The sequence below is a fragment of the Malus sylvestris genome, chromosome 11, assembly GCF_916048215.2.
Source record: "Malus sylvestris chromosome 11, drMalSylv7.2, whole genome shotgun sequence".
NCBI classification, from domain to species: Eukaryota; Viridiplantae; Streptophyta; class Magnoliopsida; order Rosales; family Rosaceae; genus Malus; species Malus sylvestris.
This window is the reverse complement of record NC_062270.1, coordinates 40,188,717-40,203,951: the sequence shown is the minus strand read 5'-3', so window position 1 is coordinate 40,203,951 and position 15,235 is coordinate 40,188,717. Positions and strand designations below refer to the sequence as shown.

The following is a 15,235-nucleotide window of genomic DNA, read 5'->3' as shown; positions in this document are numbered from 1 at the left end:
TTAGAAATTATATGGCATTAGAAATTATATGATATATCTAAAATTGAAGTGTTTTGCAGTTGGTGAGTAAAGAAAAGAAACATAAAGAAGCTACCTTTGCAGCTGGAACAAATGGAAAAAAAAGGGATCCAAGAGACAGCTAGGGGACTGAGGGAAAGAATAAAAAAGAAAAGAAAAAGAAGGATGGACAGGTGAGCACAGCGCAGAAATGCAGAGGGGGTCAAAGAGTGCTGTCTTGGCAGCTGGAGAAGTCAGAGGGGAGTCAAAAGCGCTGCCCTTGGCAGCGGGAGAGGATGAAGCGTGAGCTGGAGAGAGTATAAAGGAAAAGATAAAAAAAAAAAGAAGAGAAAGAAAAAGCAGGAGTCCACATGGGAGTCAGGCGCAAGGAAAAAAGGGAAAATATAAAAGAAGGAGGAAATAAAAGGAAATCGGAGGTATGTAGAGAGGGGGGTCTGGAGTACGGGGAATTTTGGTGGAAGGCAGAGGGCTGCCCTTTGGGCAGCGTGAAGCTGCGGAGAGAAGGGAAGGGGGAAGCTGCCCTTTGGCAGCGAGGTCAGACAGCACAGGAAAATAGAAAGAAGGAGGGCAGCTCGCAGACGTAGAGAGGACAGGAGATCAGCATGAAAATGCAGTTCAGAGTCCAAGCAGCAGATCCTTTCTTTCGGTTTAATCTTTCCAAACTCCTATTTTATTTTTGTTTTAATAATGTGTAATTAATTTTATTTTGGCTAGAGGTTAATTCAAAGCCATGATTTATATTTGTAATATGAATTGATTACCTTCGGTTGTGATTTCATAAGTTGTGATTTCAATTTACTTATCTGTTCGTATAAAAACTGATTTGTGTATGTTGGTTGAGAGTGCACGCTTAATTTACATGCATGAATTTGACGCTAGAATATAAGGGAATTTCACCTAATCGTTATGAACTTATATTCATAAGTAGTGAAGGTTGCTAGTCACAATCACGTTAAGTAAATTCTTGGCATAAGTTTCATGCAAATCATAGTAACGAGTGTCTCGTCAATGCTTATGTTTTTCATAGAACTTATTGATTCTTGCTTGTATCTCTATTATGCAACTCATGTAGGGAACTTGTAGGGAATGTTTTGGGTTGTCGTATGCAATCATCCAACCCAATAACTTGTGGAAAAACTGAGGGTTAATTTAAGCGTACCTAATTAACTTGGGGCATTGAGAATTAATAATTTATTGAAAGAACAACTGAAAATCAATTTAGGTTGCATATGTGTCATGTGTGGAGAAGAACCCTCTAGCTAGTCCGTCATTTATCATTTTACCTTAATTTTATGTTTTTATCAATTCTGTAATTTAATTAAGTTTAATTTACTTTTTATCAAAACCAAACACCCATCCATTATTAAATTATATTATTTAGTTAGTTTTCTTTATTGTTAGTCTTTTAATTTAATTTCCGTCCATTTCAGTTCCTAGTGTTTAATTTAATTGTTTTCATTGTTTTGAGTCATTTTAAGTGTGTTTCGAGTTATTAGAGTTTTTAGCCTAATTTTGTGTCCTTGAGTCTTATTTAATATTTTTAAATTAATTTAGAATAGATTAGCAATCCCTCCTAATCCCCGGCCTAGAACGATACCCTACTTACATCTAGAGAAAGAAAAAGCAGGAGTCCACATGGGAGTTAGGCGCAAGGAAAAAAGGGAAAATATAAAAGAAGGAGGAAATAAAAGGAAATCGGAGGTATGTAGAGAGGGGGGTCTGGAGTACGGGGAATTTTGGTGGAAGGCAGAGGGCTGCCCTTTGGGCAGCGTGAAGCTGCGGAGAGAAGGGAAGGGGGAAGCTGCCCTTTGGCAGCGAGGTCAGACAGCACAGGAAAATAGAAAGAAGGAGGGCAGCTCGCAGACGTAGAGAGGACAGGAGATCAGCATGAAAATGCAGTTCAGAGTCCATGCAGTTCAGAGTCCAAGCAGCAGATCCTTTCTTTCGGTTTAATCTTTCCAAACTCCTATTTTATTTTTGTTTTAATAATGTGTAATTAATTTTATTTTGGCTAGAGGTTAATTCAAAGCCATGATTTATATTTGTAATATGAATTGATTACCTTCGGTTGTGATTTCATAAGTTGTGATTTCAATTTACTTATCTGTTCGTATAAAAACTGATTTGTGTATGTTGGTTGAGAGTGCACGCTTAATTTACATGCATGAATTTGACGCTAGAATATAAGGGAATTTCACCTAATCGTTATGAACTTATATTCATAAGTAGTGAAGGTTGCTAGTCACAATCACGTTAAGTAAATTCTTGGCATAAGTTTCATGCAAATCATAGTAACGAGTGTCTCGTCAATGCTTATGTTTTTCATAGAACTTATTGATTCTTGCTTGTATCTCTATTATGCAACTCATGTAGGGAACTTGTAGGGAATGTTTTGGGTTGTCGTATGCAATCATCCAACCCAATAACTTGTGGAAAAACTGAGGGTTAATTTAAGCGTACCTAATTAACTTGGGGCATTGAGAATTAATAATTTATTGAAAGAACAACTGAAAATCAATTTAGGTTGCATATGTATCATGTGTGGAGAAGAACCCTCTAGCTAGTCCGTCATTTATCATTTTACCTTAATTTTATGTTTTTATCAATTCTGTAATTTAATTAAGTTTAATTTACTTTTTATCAAAACCAAACACCCATCCATTATTAAATTATATTATTTAGTTAGTTTTCTTTATTGTTAGTCTTTTAATTTAATTTCCGTCCATTTCAGTTCCTAGTGTTTAATTTAATTGTTTTCATTGTTTTGAGTCATTTTAAGTGTGTTTCGAGTTATTAGAGTTTTTAGCCTAATTTTGTGTCCTTGAGTCTTATTTAATATTTTTAAATTAATTTAGAATAGATTAGCAATCCCTCCTAATCCCCGGCCTAGAACGATACCCTACTTACATCTATACTACAATTGTCAAAAAGAGGGTTTAATTTGTGTGTCAAGTAATTTCTCACATCAAATTTTGGCGCCGTTGCCGGGGATTAGCAACTTTGCTAATCCTTTTATTTTTGTTTTTGTTTATGTTTATATTGGTGTTTGTGTATTTTACTTTTGATATTTGATTTATTTTTCTTTCTTTGATTTTAGGTTCAAATGGAGCCGAGGGAAATTTAAAGGAAAGATGCGTCCGGCTAAAGACGTTAAATCAAGCGCTTCTTGGGAGGCAACCCAAGCATTCAACGAAGGGAGACTTTGGAATCGCTAACCAAATCAGATTTGCATTCTTACACCCTTATCTTTACTGCTTTCATTTTGTTTTGTTTAGTTAGTTGTGTTATTTGGTTGATTTCTGTGAGTTTGTGTTATTTAGTTTAAGTGTGGGGGAAGGTTAACCAAAGTCTCTTTACATTAATTTACATATTTAAAAAAAAAAAAAAAAAAAAAAAAAAAAAAAAAAAGATAAAATTTAAAATTAATGATAAAAAAAAAAAAAAAAAAAACAATTAAAAATTAAAAAAAAAAAAAAATACATAAAATTAAAAAAAAAAAAAATTAAAATTAAAATTTTACAATGATGTAAACTAATAGTATTCATTGGTCGGGTGGTGCTTCAGTAGTAGGCGGGGCTTTAGCAGTCGGCGGGGCCACAGAAGTAGGAGGCGGCAGAGGTTGATCAGTTGGAGCTTCACTACGCGGTGCCGCTCCAGAAGACGAAGGCAGATGTTGTTGGAACAAACCCACAAACCTCCGATGATCAAGTAAAATTTGACCATCGGTGTCCTGCATCTGGTCAATCTTCCTCTTCATACTGGTGGCATAGCTGTGTGCGAGCTTGTGCAATTCCTTATTCTCATGCTTGAGCCCTTTAATCTCTTGCTTGAGACTCTGTATTTCAGCCACTAACGACTCAACATGACGGGTTCGAGCATATAGGCGTTGGGCCATGTTGGATACAGAACCCGCACACTGCACGCTAAGGGCCAGAGACTCCTTAACCGCCAATTCATCAGACCGTCTAGCAAGTAGTCTGTTATCTTTAGGAGTGACAAGGTTCCGGGCCACCACCGCAGCTGTCATATCGTTCTTCATCACCGAAGCCCCAACGGTAAGGGGACCAGTAGGGGATATGAAAGATGGGCGCCATATGTTGTCTGGTGAAGGCGGAGCTGCCTCTTCACCAATGTTTAAGTCAAAACGGCGATCGGAAGGGCCAGCCATTTTCTGGAAGTGTTGAGAAAGAAGAGAGTCGGAATGATCAAGATTAAACAAGTGCAAGAAGGGAGTGTTTACAGGAGGGTGCTCAAGTGTGTTGTGGAACAAGCTTAACGCCTCTATAAAAAGAAGAAATCGGAGAGGCGCTCCTCAGAGAAGCGTCCTCTCGCAAATCGAAGAGTCGGGGCTTCTTTCTCAAAAGCCGGATTCTTTTCTCAAAAGAGGCGTTTCATTTCTTAAAGGCTGGGCTTGCTCAGAAACCACGAGCCGAACCCCGGATTTCAAAAGATCAATTTGTCCAGACGTGTCGTCACTTGTCACACGTAAATTGTTTTGCGAAATTCTCGGGCAGTTTGTCGAAGCACCAATTCAGAAATCGAAGAGGGAAATTCAACAGTCAAAGACACGCTAGCTTTCTCAAAAGCTGGGCTTCAACCCACGGGCAAATCTTCTTTTCCAGATTTATCCGCACGTGTCACATGCTACCTCTACACTCGACGTTGCTCAGAGCTCGAAGCGCCGATTCCAGATATCAATGAGGAATCTGCTTTGCGGAAATTACTGGCAGCTTTGTCAGAAAGCGCGTAATTTGTACTATTCATCCATCCACCGGCTGCCGACAATGAGTGAGAGAATAGTTCCGGTTGTGAAGAAAAGTTCCATAAGTATCTACCTTCGCCTTCCACAGCAAAGACACACCCTCTCAGCACTTCTTCATCTCCGAAAATGCATTCCCAAAGAATCCTCCTAAGTTACTCTGTGTTCCTCATTCCTTGGGATACTTCTGAAAACAACCCATTCAAAGCAAAAGTATTTCATATCATGAAGGTTGAAAGCAAGAGTATCTCATATCATGCTTTCTCCCTGTCCTTTCTCCAGCCAGCACTTGCTCTCGAGTACTCATCATCTTGTGTTTCCTCTTCGTCTCTTACGTATAAGGGAAGTGAAGATGATACCTTGAAGCATGTGGAGACAACGTGCTGATTCATCCTCAGCTAGGGACAAGGAGAAAGAGAGCAAGAGGTGGGCACTTGGAAAGATTGAAGAAAGAAACAGACCAATACCTCTACCTCGTGCCTGCCCGTCATGCAGAGGAAACAAGCAGAGAAGAATGCAGCTTGCGCAATCATCCCAGCGGAAGGAGTCTGAGATGAAGAACAAGAGAAGCTGCCACATCTGCTTGGAGAACAAATAAGGAACTGCAACATTCCCAAAGAGCAAAGCCTTGCAGTACAATAGCATAAAATCATCACTTGCAAGTGAAAAGCTAAGTGTCACCCCGTTCAAGAGGAAAGCTGTGGAAAGTCAACAAGCACGACCAATGATTACTTATTAGTTTTATTCATTATCTTTTATCGTAATTTTCAATTTTTCGTTTGCAATTTTTTTTTTAATTAATTTTCTTGCGTACTTAACTGAATTATTTCTTTTCTTTGCAGGAACTTTTGGTTATTTCCACCCTTGAAGTTGATTGCAGAATTTTAGCTTGGGGGTCATCGCTTGATTTTACTGCAAATTAGGGAAGTTTTCAGTCCAATTGCGTTATTTTGTTTCTTATTATTTATTTTATTTTATTTTTTATTTTTTATTTGCATTATAGTGTTTTCTGACATTGGGGACAATGTCAAGTTTAAGTGTGGGGGTAGAAATCTCCAGAATTTCATTTGTCTCTGTGTTGTTGTTTTTTGTGTTCTTAATTAGTTTTGTTTTCTTTTAAAAAAAAATTTAAATTAAAAAAATTTCGGAAAATTTAAAAATCCAAAAATATTGTCTTGTTTCCCTTATTGTTTTGAATTAGATTTTTGTTAGTTTCCCGACCCAATGATATAATTAGATCAAATTTGAATCACGATTATCAAGAACTTAGTTAACATGTGTTTTATGAAATTCCTAATTCTCTTGTTAGTTTTGTACATGTTTGACCATCTTTGAAAAACCAAATGCACATAGCCTTGTTAATGTGAAACTAAAGTATGACTTAAAGCTTCATATGTGAATTTAGTGACCATATACATCCTATGTGAGTTTTTGAGCCGATTGAAAGTGTGTGCATTTTTCATACACTCTTATTCTTTCATGTGTGATGAACTTATGTGAGATACATCTCTAGAACTTGCGTAACGATCTTTCGAAATGTTTGTCATTGATTGCATGAACTTGGAAATGATAGAGGCATTAGGTTTACCACTATGGCCCAAATAACCATGTTTCCCAAAGAAAAATGATATCATTAGTTTGCCAATTTGAGCCGTGTTTGTTGAGCCTTTTATTTCTTATCACCAGATATGTCTACCCTTATACCTGAAACATTTTTCCTTACCCTTTCCAAGCGAGCAATGCGAGATTGTTTTATGAGAAACGTTTGTGAAATACTGTGAAGATGTTTGGCAAAAGAATAAGTGTGGGGGTATTTCATGTTTGTATAAAAAAAAAAAAAAAAAAAGAAAAAAAAAGAAAAAGAAAAAGAAAGATTGTATACAAAGAAAATAAAAGTTTTTAAAGTTTCAGTTTAAGGTTGTGGTTGGAGATGTCTGAAGAATCGTTGGAGAGCTTGAGTTCTTATAAATCTAAACAAAAGAATTGCTTGCAATATAGCTTGGAACTTGTGTTTTCTTATTCTTTCATTTCAATAACCCTATCCCTAAGCCTCATTACATCCAATAAAAGTCCTCTTGATTTAAGTTTTGCAATTATGACTGTGGAGAAGTGATCTTTATGCAAGCTTATGGTAGAACTTTCACATTTGATTCTTTGAGCGAAACACATTAAAACTAAACACATATGTGATTGAGTGTATATCCCGTTGCATATGATGATTTTAAAAATAAGAACTTGAAATTACATTAGCATGGCTATCTCACACACTACACTTCAAGGATGATTTAAAGATTACTGCTAATATTTGAATTAGGAAGATGAACTTGGATTAGTTCCTTTATGCTAGCTATGGTTCTTGATGATTTGTTTTCTTAATTGAAATTCTATGAGGGTCACATAGGGGAAGCTAATGTTATTCTTGTTCTAGTTTTCTTTGTTTTGCTCGAGGACTAGCAAAAGTTAAGTGTGGGGGTATTTGATCGGATCATATTTATATATATTTTTACTTCAAATTCACTCATCTTTTCTTAGTTAGTTCCTTATATTTTGAGCTATTTACGTTATTTTTGTGTTTATAGGATTTGTTTATGCAAAGAAAATAAAAATGGCACAAATGAGTTTTAAATAATAAATTCATCGAAAATTGCTTTAGTCGTTCTCATTTTGTCATGGATTATTGGTAGAATTATGTCACGGATTATAGGTCATGGAAGTTAGGCTAAATTTATTAGGTATGCATTAGAAATTATATGGCATTAGAAATTATATGATATATCTAAAATTGAAGTGTTTTGCAGTTGGTGAGTAAAGAAAAGAAACATAAAGAAGCTACCTTTGCAGCTGGAACAAATGGAAAAAAAAGGGATCCAAGAGACAGCTAGGGGACTGAGGGAAAGAATAAAAAAGAAAAGAAAAAGAAGGATGGACAGGTGAGCACAGCGCAGAAATGCAGAGGGGGTCAAAGAGTGCTGTCTTGGCAGCTGGAGAAGTCAGAGGGGAGTCAAAAGCGCTGCCCTTGGCAGCGGGAGAGGATGAAGCGTGAGCTGGAGAGAGTATAAAGGAAAAGATAAAAAAAAAAAAGAAGAGAAAGAAAAAGCAGGAGTCCACATGGGAGTCAGGCGCAAGGAAAAAAGGGAAAATATAAAAGAAGGAGGAAATAAAAGGAAATCGGAGGTATGTAGAGAGGGGGGTCTGGAGTACGGGGAATTTTGGTGGAAGGCAGAGGGCTGCCCTTTGGGCAGCGTGAAGCTGCGGAGAGAAGGGAAGGGGGAAGCTGCCCTTTGGCAGCGAGGTCAGACAGCACAGGAAAATAGAAAGAAGGAGGGCAGCTCGCAGACGTAGAGAGGACAGGAGATCAGCATGAAAATGCAGTTCAGAGTCCATGCAGTTCAGAGTCCAAGCAGCAGATCCTTTCTTTCGGTTTAATCTTTCCAAACTCCTATTTTATTTTTGTTTTAATAATGTGTAATTAATTTTATTTTGGCTAGAGGTTAATTCAAAGCCATGATTTATATTTGTAATATGAATTGATTACCTTCGGTTGTGATTTCATAAGTTGTGATTTCAATTTACTTATCTGTTCGTATAAAAACTGATTTGTGTATGTTGGTTGAGAGTGCACGCTTAATTTACATGCATGAATTTGACGCTAGAATATAAGGGAATTTCACCTAATCGTTATGAACTTATATTCATAAGTAGTGAAGGTTGCTAGTCACAATCACGTTAAGTAAATTCTTGGCATAAGTTTCATGCAAATCATAGTAACGAGTGTCTCGTCAATGCTTATGTTTTTCATAGAACTTATTGATTCTTGCTTGTATCTCTATTATGCAACTCATGTAGGGAACTTGTAGGGAATGTTTTGGGTTGTCGTATGCAATCATCCAACCCAATAACTTGTGGAAAAACTGAGGGTTAATTTAAGCGTACCTAATTAACTTGGGGCATTGAGAATTAATAATTTATTGAAAGAACAACTGAAAATCAATTTAGGTTGCATATGTGTCATGTGTGGAGAAGAACCCTCTAGCTAGTCCGTCATTTATCATTTTACCTTAATTTTATGTTTTTATCAATTCTGTAATTTAATTAAGTTTAATTTACTTTTTATCAAAACCAAACACCCATCCATTATTAAATTATATTATTTAGTTAGTTTTCTTTATTGTTAGTCTTTTAATTTAATTTCCGTCCATTTCAGTTCCTAGTGTTTAATTTAATTGTTTTCATTGTTTTGAGTCATTTTAAGTGTGTTTCGAGTTATTAGAGTTTTTAGCCTAATTTTGTGTCCTTGAGTCTTATTTAATATTTTTAAATTAATTTAGAATAGATTAGCAATCCCTCCTAATCCCCGGCCTAGAACGATACCCTACTTACATCTATACTACAATTGTCAAAAAGAGGGTTTAATTTGTGTGTCAAGTAATTTCTCACATCACGAAACAAAATAAATACAAAGGGAGAAGAGAGGGGACAGTGGTACAGAGGTGAAATGGAAGAAAAAAAGAAGGGGATGGAGACCCTGGTACAGAGAAAATGAAGGAGAAAAGAGGCAGATGGGAGGGATGCGGTGGGCGGAGAGAAAAATGGTGGTATAGAGAAAGAAGATGAGGCGGAGAAAACAAGGAGGTCACGGGATGATTCTTGAAATAATAAGTAATAATAAAATATTAATTCATATAGATTAAAAATTAATAAAATATTAATTGATAAGATTAAGTTATAATAGAATATTAATACATATGTATGTATGTATATCTATATGTATATAATTGTAGAATGAATGTTTAAATTACATAGTATTATTTTTTTTATACAATTATATGTATAATATATAAAAAAATAAATAAAAAATTTAATCCCGTGAGGCTTCGCCTCACGCCTAGACGGGGCTTCGCCTCGGACGCCTCGCCCACGCCTCACGCTTTTAATACATTGATCGTAACCGATGCATAGTCGATGGAGAGAGGAATCATAACGGGCAGAGACGCGAGGAATCCTGAACTACAAAACGTTTAACCACTTATCTGTACCTGAGGGCAATATAGGTAAAGTAAAAATATAATAAATTTGTAGACAAATAATTAAATATGACATGGACTATATAATCTGATGTGGATATCAGTCAAAGGATTATTTTAAGTTTTTAATTTTCAATACGGTATTATTGAAAAGTTAATCTAATTTAAGGATTAAAATGAAGATATATATATATATATATATATATATGCGCTTCATCTTTGAATTTCTTAAACTATTCCTTTTAAAATTTTGTGTTAACAGTTTCCTAAAATTTTGGTGATTATCTAAGTTTTCACGTTAGAAGTTCAATTTTGTTTAGAAGTTTAGGTTGACGACTTCTTCACAGGGCATTTCGTTTTCTTTTCTTTCTTTTTTTCTTTTTTTTTTCCCTTTCCTATTGTTCCTATGTCTATGCATTTATTATCCACCCCTTATTATGGTGCTGCCAGATTTTTTTAATTGCTTATTATAATTTTTATTTTTGTGAATTGAGTAGAATATTTATAAAAAAAAATTGTCAGTGCATTTGATTATTTAAACGAAAGGACCCCAAAACATCTGGGCACATATAATTTTATGGTGCATTTGATTTTTTGTATATTTTGTTTCTTGAAAAAAATATGTTTAATGACTTTTTTCATTGAGACGTGTTTAATAGAAAGTTATCTTTCTTTCTTCAATACTAATAATGAGGAATTAATTAAATTAATTTTTACCTTATTTTATTAAAAAAAGTCATTTAATGCATAGAAGGGGATTGACGAAATTAATTTCCTATATTATATAGGCAATTAATTGCTAAACTACCATTATCTCTTTATATAAATGAATTTAAATTAATGCCATGGAAACTAAATAAATTGAAAGTTATTGAGGTGACAATTGGTCAAAGCTAGCTCATCTAAGTTCATTTCCTTCCCCTTAATGTACATAATATCATTTGTTAAAAAAAATGGTCAAAATATTTTAATCAAATCTTTAAAAGGAATAAATGTTTAATCTTAAAACTATACAAAAAAATTGTAGAGCATTCTAATTTTCTCTTTTTTTAGGGCCATGAAAAAGAAAAGGCGCACAGCACACACACATACTTATATATAGGTCTCATAATTAGTGTGGGTGTCTAGGGTTTAGAATTGAGAATTTATCGTTTATAATTAGTGTTGGCCACTGCAGTCTAAATTTCGATTAGGTTATATATTTTTATACAAGCTACTCTTGACAAGAAAACTGTGTAAGGAGATTCTACGTAGAATACTACCCAATCCTCTAAACTTTGGTGAATAAAGCCAGGAATTCGGGATTTGGAAGCGAAGCGAGGGAGAGAAGAGAATGGCTAGGAATTCCAGGGTTTTATTGCGACAGTTGCTCGGCAATCGCACGAAACCCTGCGCAGCTCTTATTCATCACCATAACCTTAAGAATCCTTTTAATATAATTCAAACCCTGAAAACTTCAGTCCCAATCACACCATCTTCACCACCACGCCAACCACCGCCACTGGCAATTTCTTCCACTTCAAACCCCTTCTGTACCCTTGACTCCAGCCCAAAAAAGGAAATTATTATTGGCTCCACTAGCCGCTGGTCCATCAACTACAAGGGTTGGTAACCCTCTTTTCACAAAGTTTCATGTCTTGTTGCCTTCCTGCCGCTGAATTAACTTTGTTCACAAATTTTCTTATTTTCAGGTTACTCAGGCATTCCTCTCATTTTGCTGAACAACCATTACGATCAGTATGTGAGAGCAGTTAAAACAATTCAAGGTACGTTCTAGGAATCATACACTCAGCCCCACTTAATCGGATATGGGTTCGGTTGTTTTACGTTGTTGTTTAATTTTTGGATGAAATTTTTTACTTGTAGGTTTCTTTTAATGAAATTGCTTACTATTGACTCTTGAGAAAACATAGAATTTCAAACAGTTTCTTATTTGCTCCTTTAATTCACAGACGAATCTTTGCAGGCAATTATATTATTCACGACCTATTATGAGGCCAGTAAGTTCAAATGAATTTACTCTGTTTAAGCTAGTTTGTTTTTGCAATATAATAGAGAAATGATAACCACACACCTTGTTTCTTCCCTTACAAAACCCTGCTTAATCATTTGTATTGTTTCCGTTTTATTTATTCAGTCTGATGACGAAGTGTGTAGGAAGAGAAAAAAATGTGTGTGGCTATCATTTTCTAAAATAAGCTGCTCCTTTTCCGACTTGTGTTTGATGTACTCTTCTTGTGCAGTCTCTCATGTCACGTCTGATATGTTTATGGAAATGTGTGAGCCATTTCCACATGTAACAGCATACGAGTTCATCCTTGATCCTGAGGTGTGCCACTGTAATCCAGTCTTATATTAACTTGAATCCCTTTTTTTTTCTTTTTTTTTCTTTTTTCTGGAAACCGTTCAGTTTTCTGCTAAGTTTTTTAATCCCAACTTAATATTTAAGAATAAGGTAGAAAACAACTTCGGGGTTGTTTAGCATTCTGATAAGTGTGCGTTAGGAAAAGATGCCCCTAAATGAAGGGAATTGATGTTGGGTATCGGCAGCGGAAGAGTAATGGGAAAAGTAAAAAGCTAAATTTCTGAAAATAATTTCTTATATTGATGCAGGAAGATCTTGTACAAAAGGGGGTCTGAGGGTCTTTTTCTTCTGTTTTTCCTTGCATTCCATCTTTTAATTGAACTGTTTGATTTATGGTTTTACTCATGTAGTAATCTTGTAATTGCTATGGGATGTGTGTCTGCCTATTTCATTTTATTAGTCTAAATTGTTTACTCTCTATGTATGTAGGAAGACAAGTATAAAAGCATACTGGAAAATCTTAATATTCCCCGTACGGTAAATGATTTGACCCTTTAAATGTTGTTTGGAGCTAATGTTCTTAATTAAGCTCCACTGATTTAATTGTTCACATCTTTATCCTTAATTTGTTTCTAAAATACAATTTATATATTTTTTGCAGCCAACGTTTCATTTCTATCAAAACGGGAAAAAGGTAGCTGAGATAACCCGTAAGAGCTGGGAGAGTGATGCTTACGAGATTTGCTTGAAAAAGACTCTTGTAGAACTCTACATGTAAGTATTTTTAAGATGGGTTTGGTTATCTACATACCGATTTTTACTTCTCACACATCTCTCTCAATTTTCTATTGTTGGATCAAATGAATTGGAGAAGATCAATGGATACAAATTGAGCACAATGTTCTAGAATTATACAACCGATCCCACTTAGTGGGATAAGATGTATTTATTGTATTGTATAAATTAATAAAATAGTTGGTGAACCCTATTGTTGAATTTTCTCGTCTTGCAGTCGTCGACCTACAGAAAGATCATCTGATAAGGAGAAGAGTACAGTTGAAGATACGTTGAGGTACAGAAAGATCACCTGGCAATGAGAGAAAAGGAGTTGATTCCTCAGGTGAAGCACCAACTACTTTGTTTTAGGAGCATGCATGGTGCGGAAACGGTTCGAAAAAGCGTTTATTTATTTTGATGGTGGGCTATGTATTATCAGGATGACTTGCAATACAAATATATCTGAAAATTCCTGATGAACATACTTTTCTCGATTGTCAAAATACAGAGTCGTACATCTAATTTATTCGATCTGCTTGTCGGACTCGTAAAAATCAAATGCCTCCTTACTCCTCAGTTATGCTTTGGCTTACGAAATCTGCAGAGCTTAACCCGTCATGGCATGGAGAGACGAAGTAATTTTTTGTTTCAAAAAAAGATGTCCATCTTCTCATCACCAAAAAAATTAGAGAACAATCTTATACAAAATAGTTTTTGAACTTCATGAATTAAGTTGCACTGTCGAAAGCTTTGCATACATGTTTCCTTCATAAAATTGTGCTAAAATACATGTTTCCTATTCCTATTCTTGCATTCCGACCAAACAAAGGTTTTACTTCTTTCCTTTTGCTATTAAGAAAATTGATTTGGCAATTCAAATTGGAAAGGAGAAAACCTGATCTGAGAAATCAAAGCACTACGCAGCGGCGGAACGGGCTTTTTTTGTTTTTTTGTTTTTTTTTAATTTTCCCTTGGTGGACGGAAGAGCATTCTTTTTTTTTCTCTCTTTTCGGTGAACGCAAACTAGCTTTCTCTTTTGCTGTTTTTGATGGGATGATCATTATATAAAGGAAGTAGCAAACAATGCCTTGAACATATGAACAACAGTCTGCTAATCTTCTTGGAGCTTCTAGAATGAAAGCTTCTTGGACGTTACTTGAAGACTTCTTGTTTTGCGCGATGTGGCATTATGGTTTTCTTTATCATCTTTATGAACTGTGTTCATCCTCTCCACCACCACCACCAAATTCACTCAAGCACTCTTCTTCCAGTCCCTTGTCTTTCAAACCCATCTCTCACTCTTCAAATCTGAATTTTTGGCAATCACAAGAAAGGTGGCTGTCCTCATCTTTTTCAGGAGGTCCAATGAAAATTTCCCTTTGTGAGTTTGTAATACAAAACCCTCCACATCAGTACCATATAAACTTACTTCCCCATCTCTCTGAAATATTTTGTAGTAAAACTCACAAAAACCCTCTAGTTCGGAACTTTATGGACATACTTCCACAGGTCTATAAAATATTTTATAGGAAACTTTTGGAGAAGATGAAGGATGTTGAATCACATGGATTCAGTTTTGGAGAAGATGAAGGATGCTGAATCACATGGAAACTTTGCAGAACGGAACAATGTACATAGAATTGAAAAAAGGGAAGGAGCACTACGGCAAAAAGTTCAACTTCGATCAGATGCACTTCTTCAATTGTCAGATATTCACTAACAGTGTCCTTAAAGAGCTGGAAAGTATGACAAAAGTGTTGACTCGGACCCAAGACATAGGTGTTGCACTGTTGCATCATGCGACTTTGCCGTCAGTGCTTAGAAACCAAGTACGTATGTGGGTTTATTCCAAGGTAGGTGAAGCGAAAGACTCAAAGGACCGATGAGACCGGATGTACATGATGGAGTTGGATGATTACTTTAGAAAGAAAAGGTTTAAGTATTATCCTCAAGAGAATTGGATGTCAAAAATTGATGTGCAGTTTTACATAGAGGACATGAAGAAGTATGGTAATATTCCGATGGAATAAAATTAAATATACAAGCTTTATACTTATATTATGGTCATGTACGAGTTGATATGTGCGTGTTTTACGATATTGGTTGAGCAACGGAGGAATTCCATCGGAATATTACCATATTACTTCATGTCCTTCGTGTAAAACCGCACATCAATTTTTGACATCCAATTCTCTTTAGGATAATACTTAAAGCCTTTCTTTTTGAAGTAATCATCCAACTCCATCGTGTACATCCAATCCATTGGTCCTTTGAGTCTTTTGCTTCACCTACCTTGGAATAAACCCACATACGTACTTGGTTTCTAAGCACTGACGGTAAAGTCGCATGATA

General features: G+C 35.6%; 1 protein-coding gene across 2 annotated transcripts; it reads left to right on the top strand.

Moving 5' to 3' along the window:
• The first annotated feature begins 10,948 nt into the window (after positions 1 to 10,948).
• On the top strand, positions 10,949 to 13,409 carry LOC126591627 (thioredoxin O, mitochondrial-like). Of its 2 annotated transcripts, XM_050257403.1 has the most exons (7): positions 10,949 to 11,405; positions 11,493 to 11,567; positions 11,754 to 11,801; positions 12,045 to 12,130; positions 12,596 to 12,643; positions 12,768 to 12,880; positions 13,119 to 13,409. In XM_050257403.1, exons 1-7 carry the CDS (start codon positions 11,135 to 11,137, stop codon positions 13,201 to 13,203), a joined length of 726 nt encoding a protein of 241 aa, XP_050113360.1. In that variant the 5' UTR covers positions 10,949 to 11,134; the 3' UTR covers positions 13,204 to 13,409. The 2 variants fall into 2 exon arrangements, with proteins under 2 accessions (XP_050113360.1, XP_050113361.1); XM_050257404.1 differs by lacking the exon at positions 11,754 to 11,801.
• Positions 13,410 to 15,235: the final 1,826 nt, after the last annotated feature.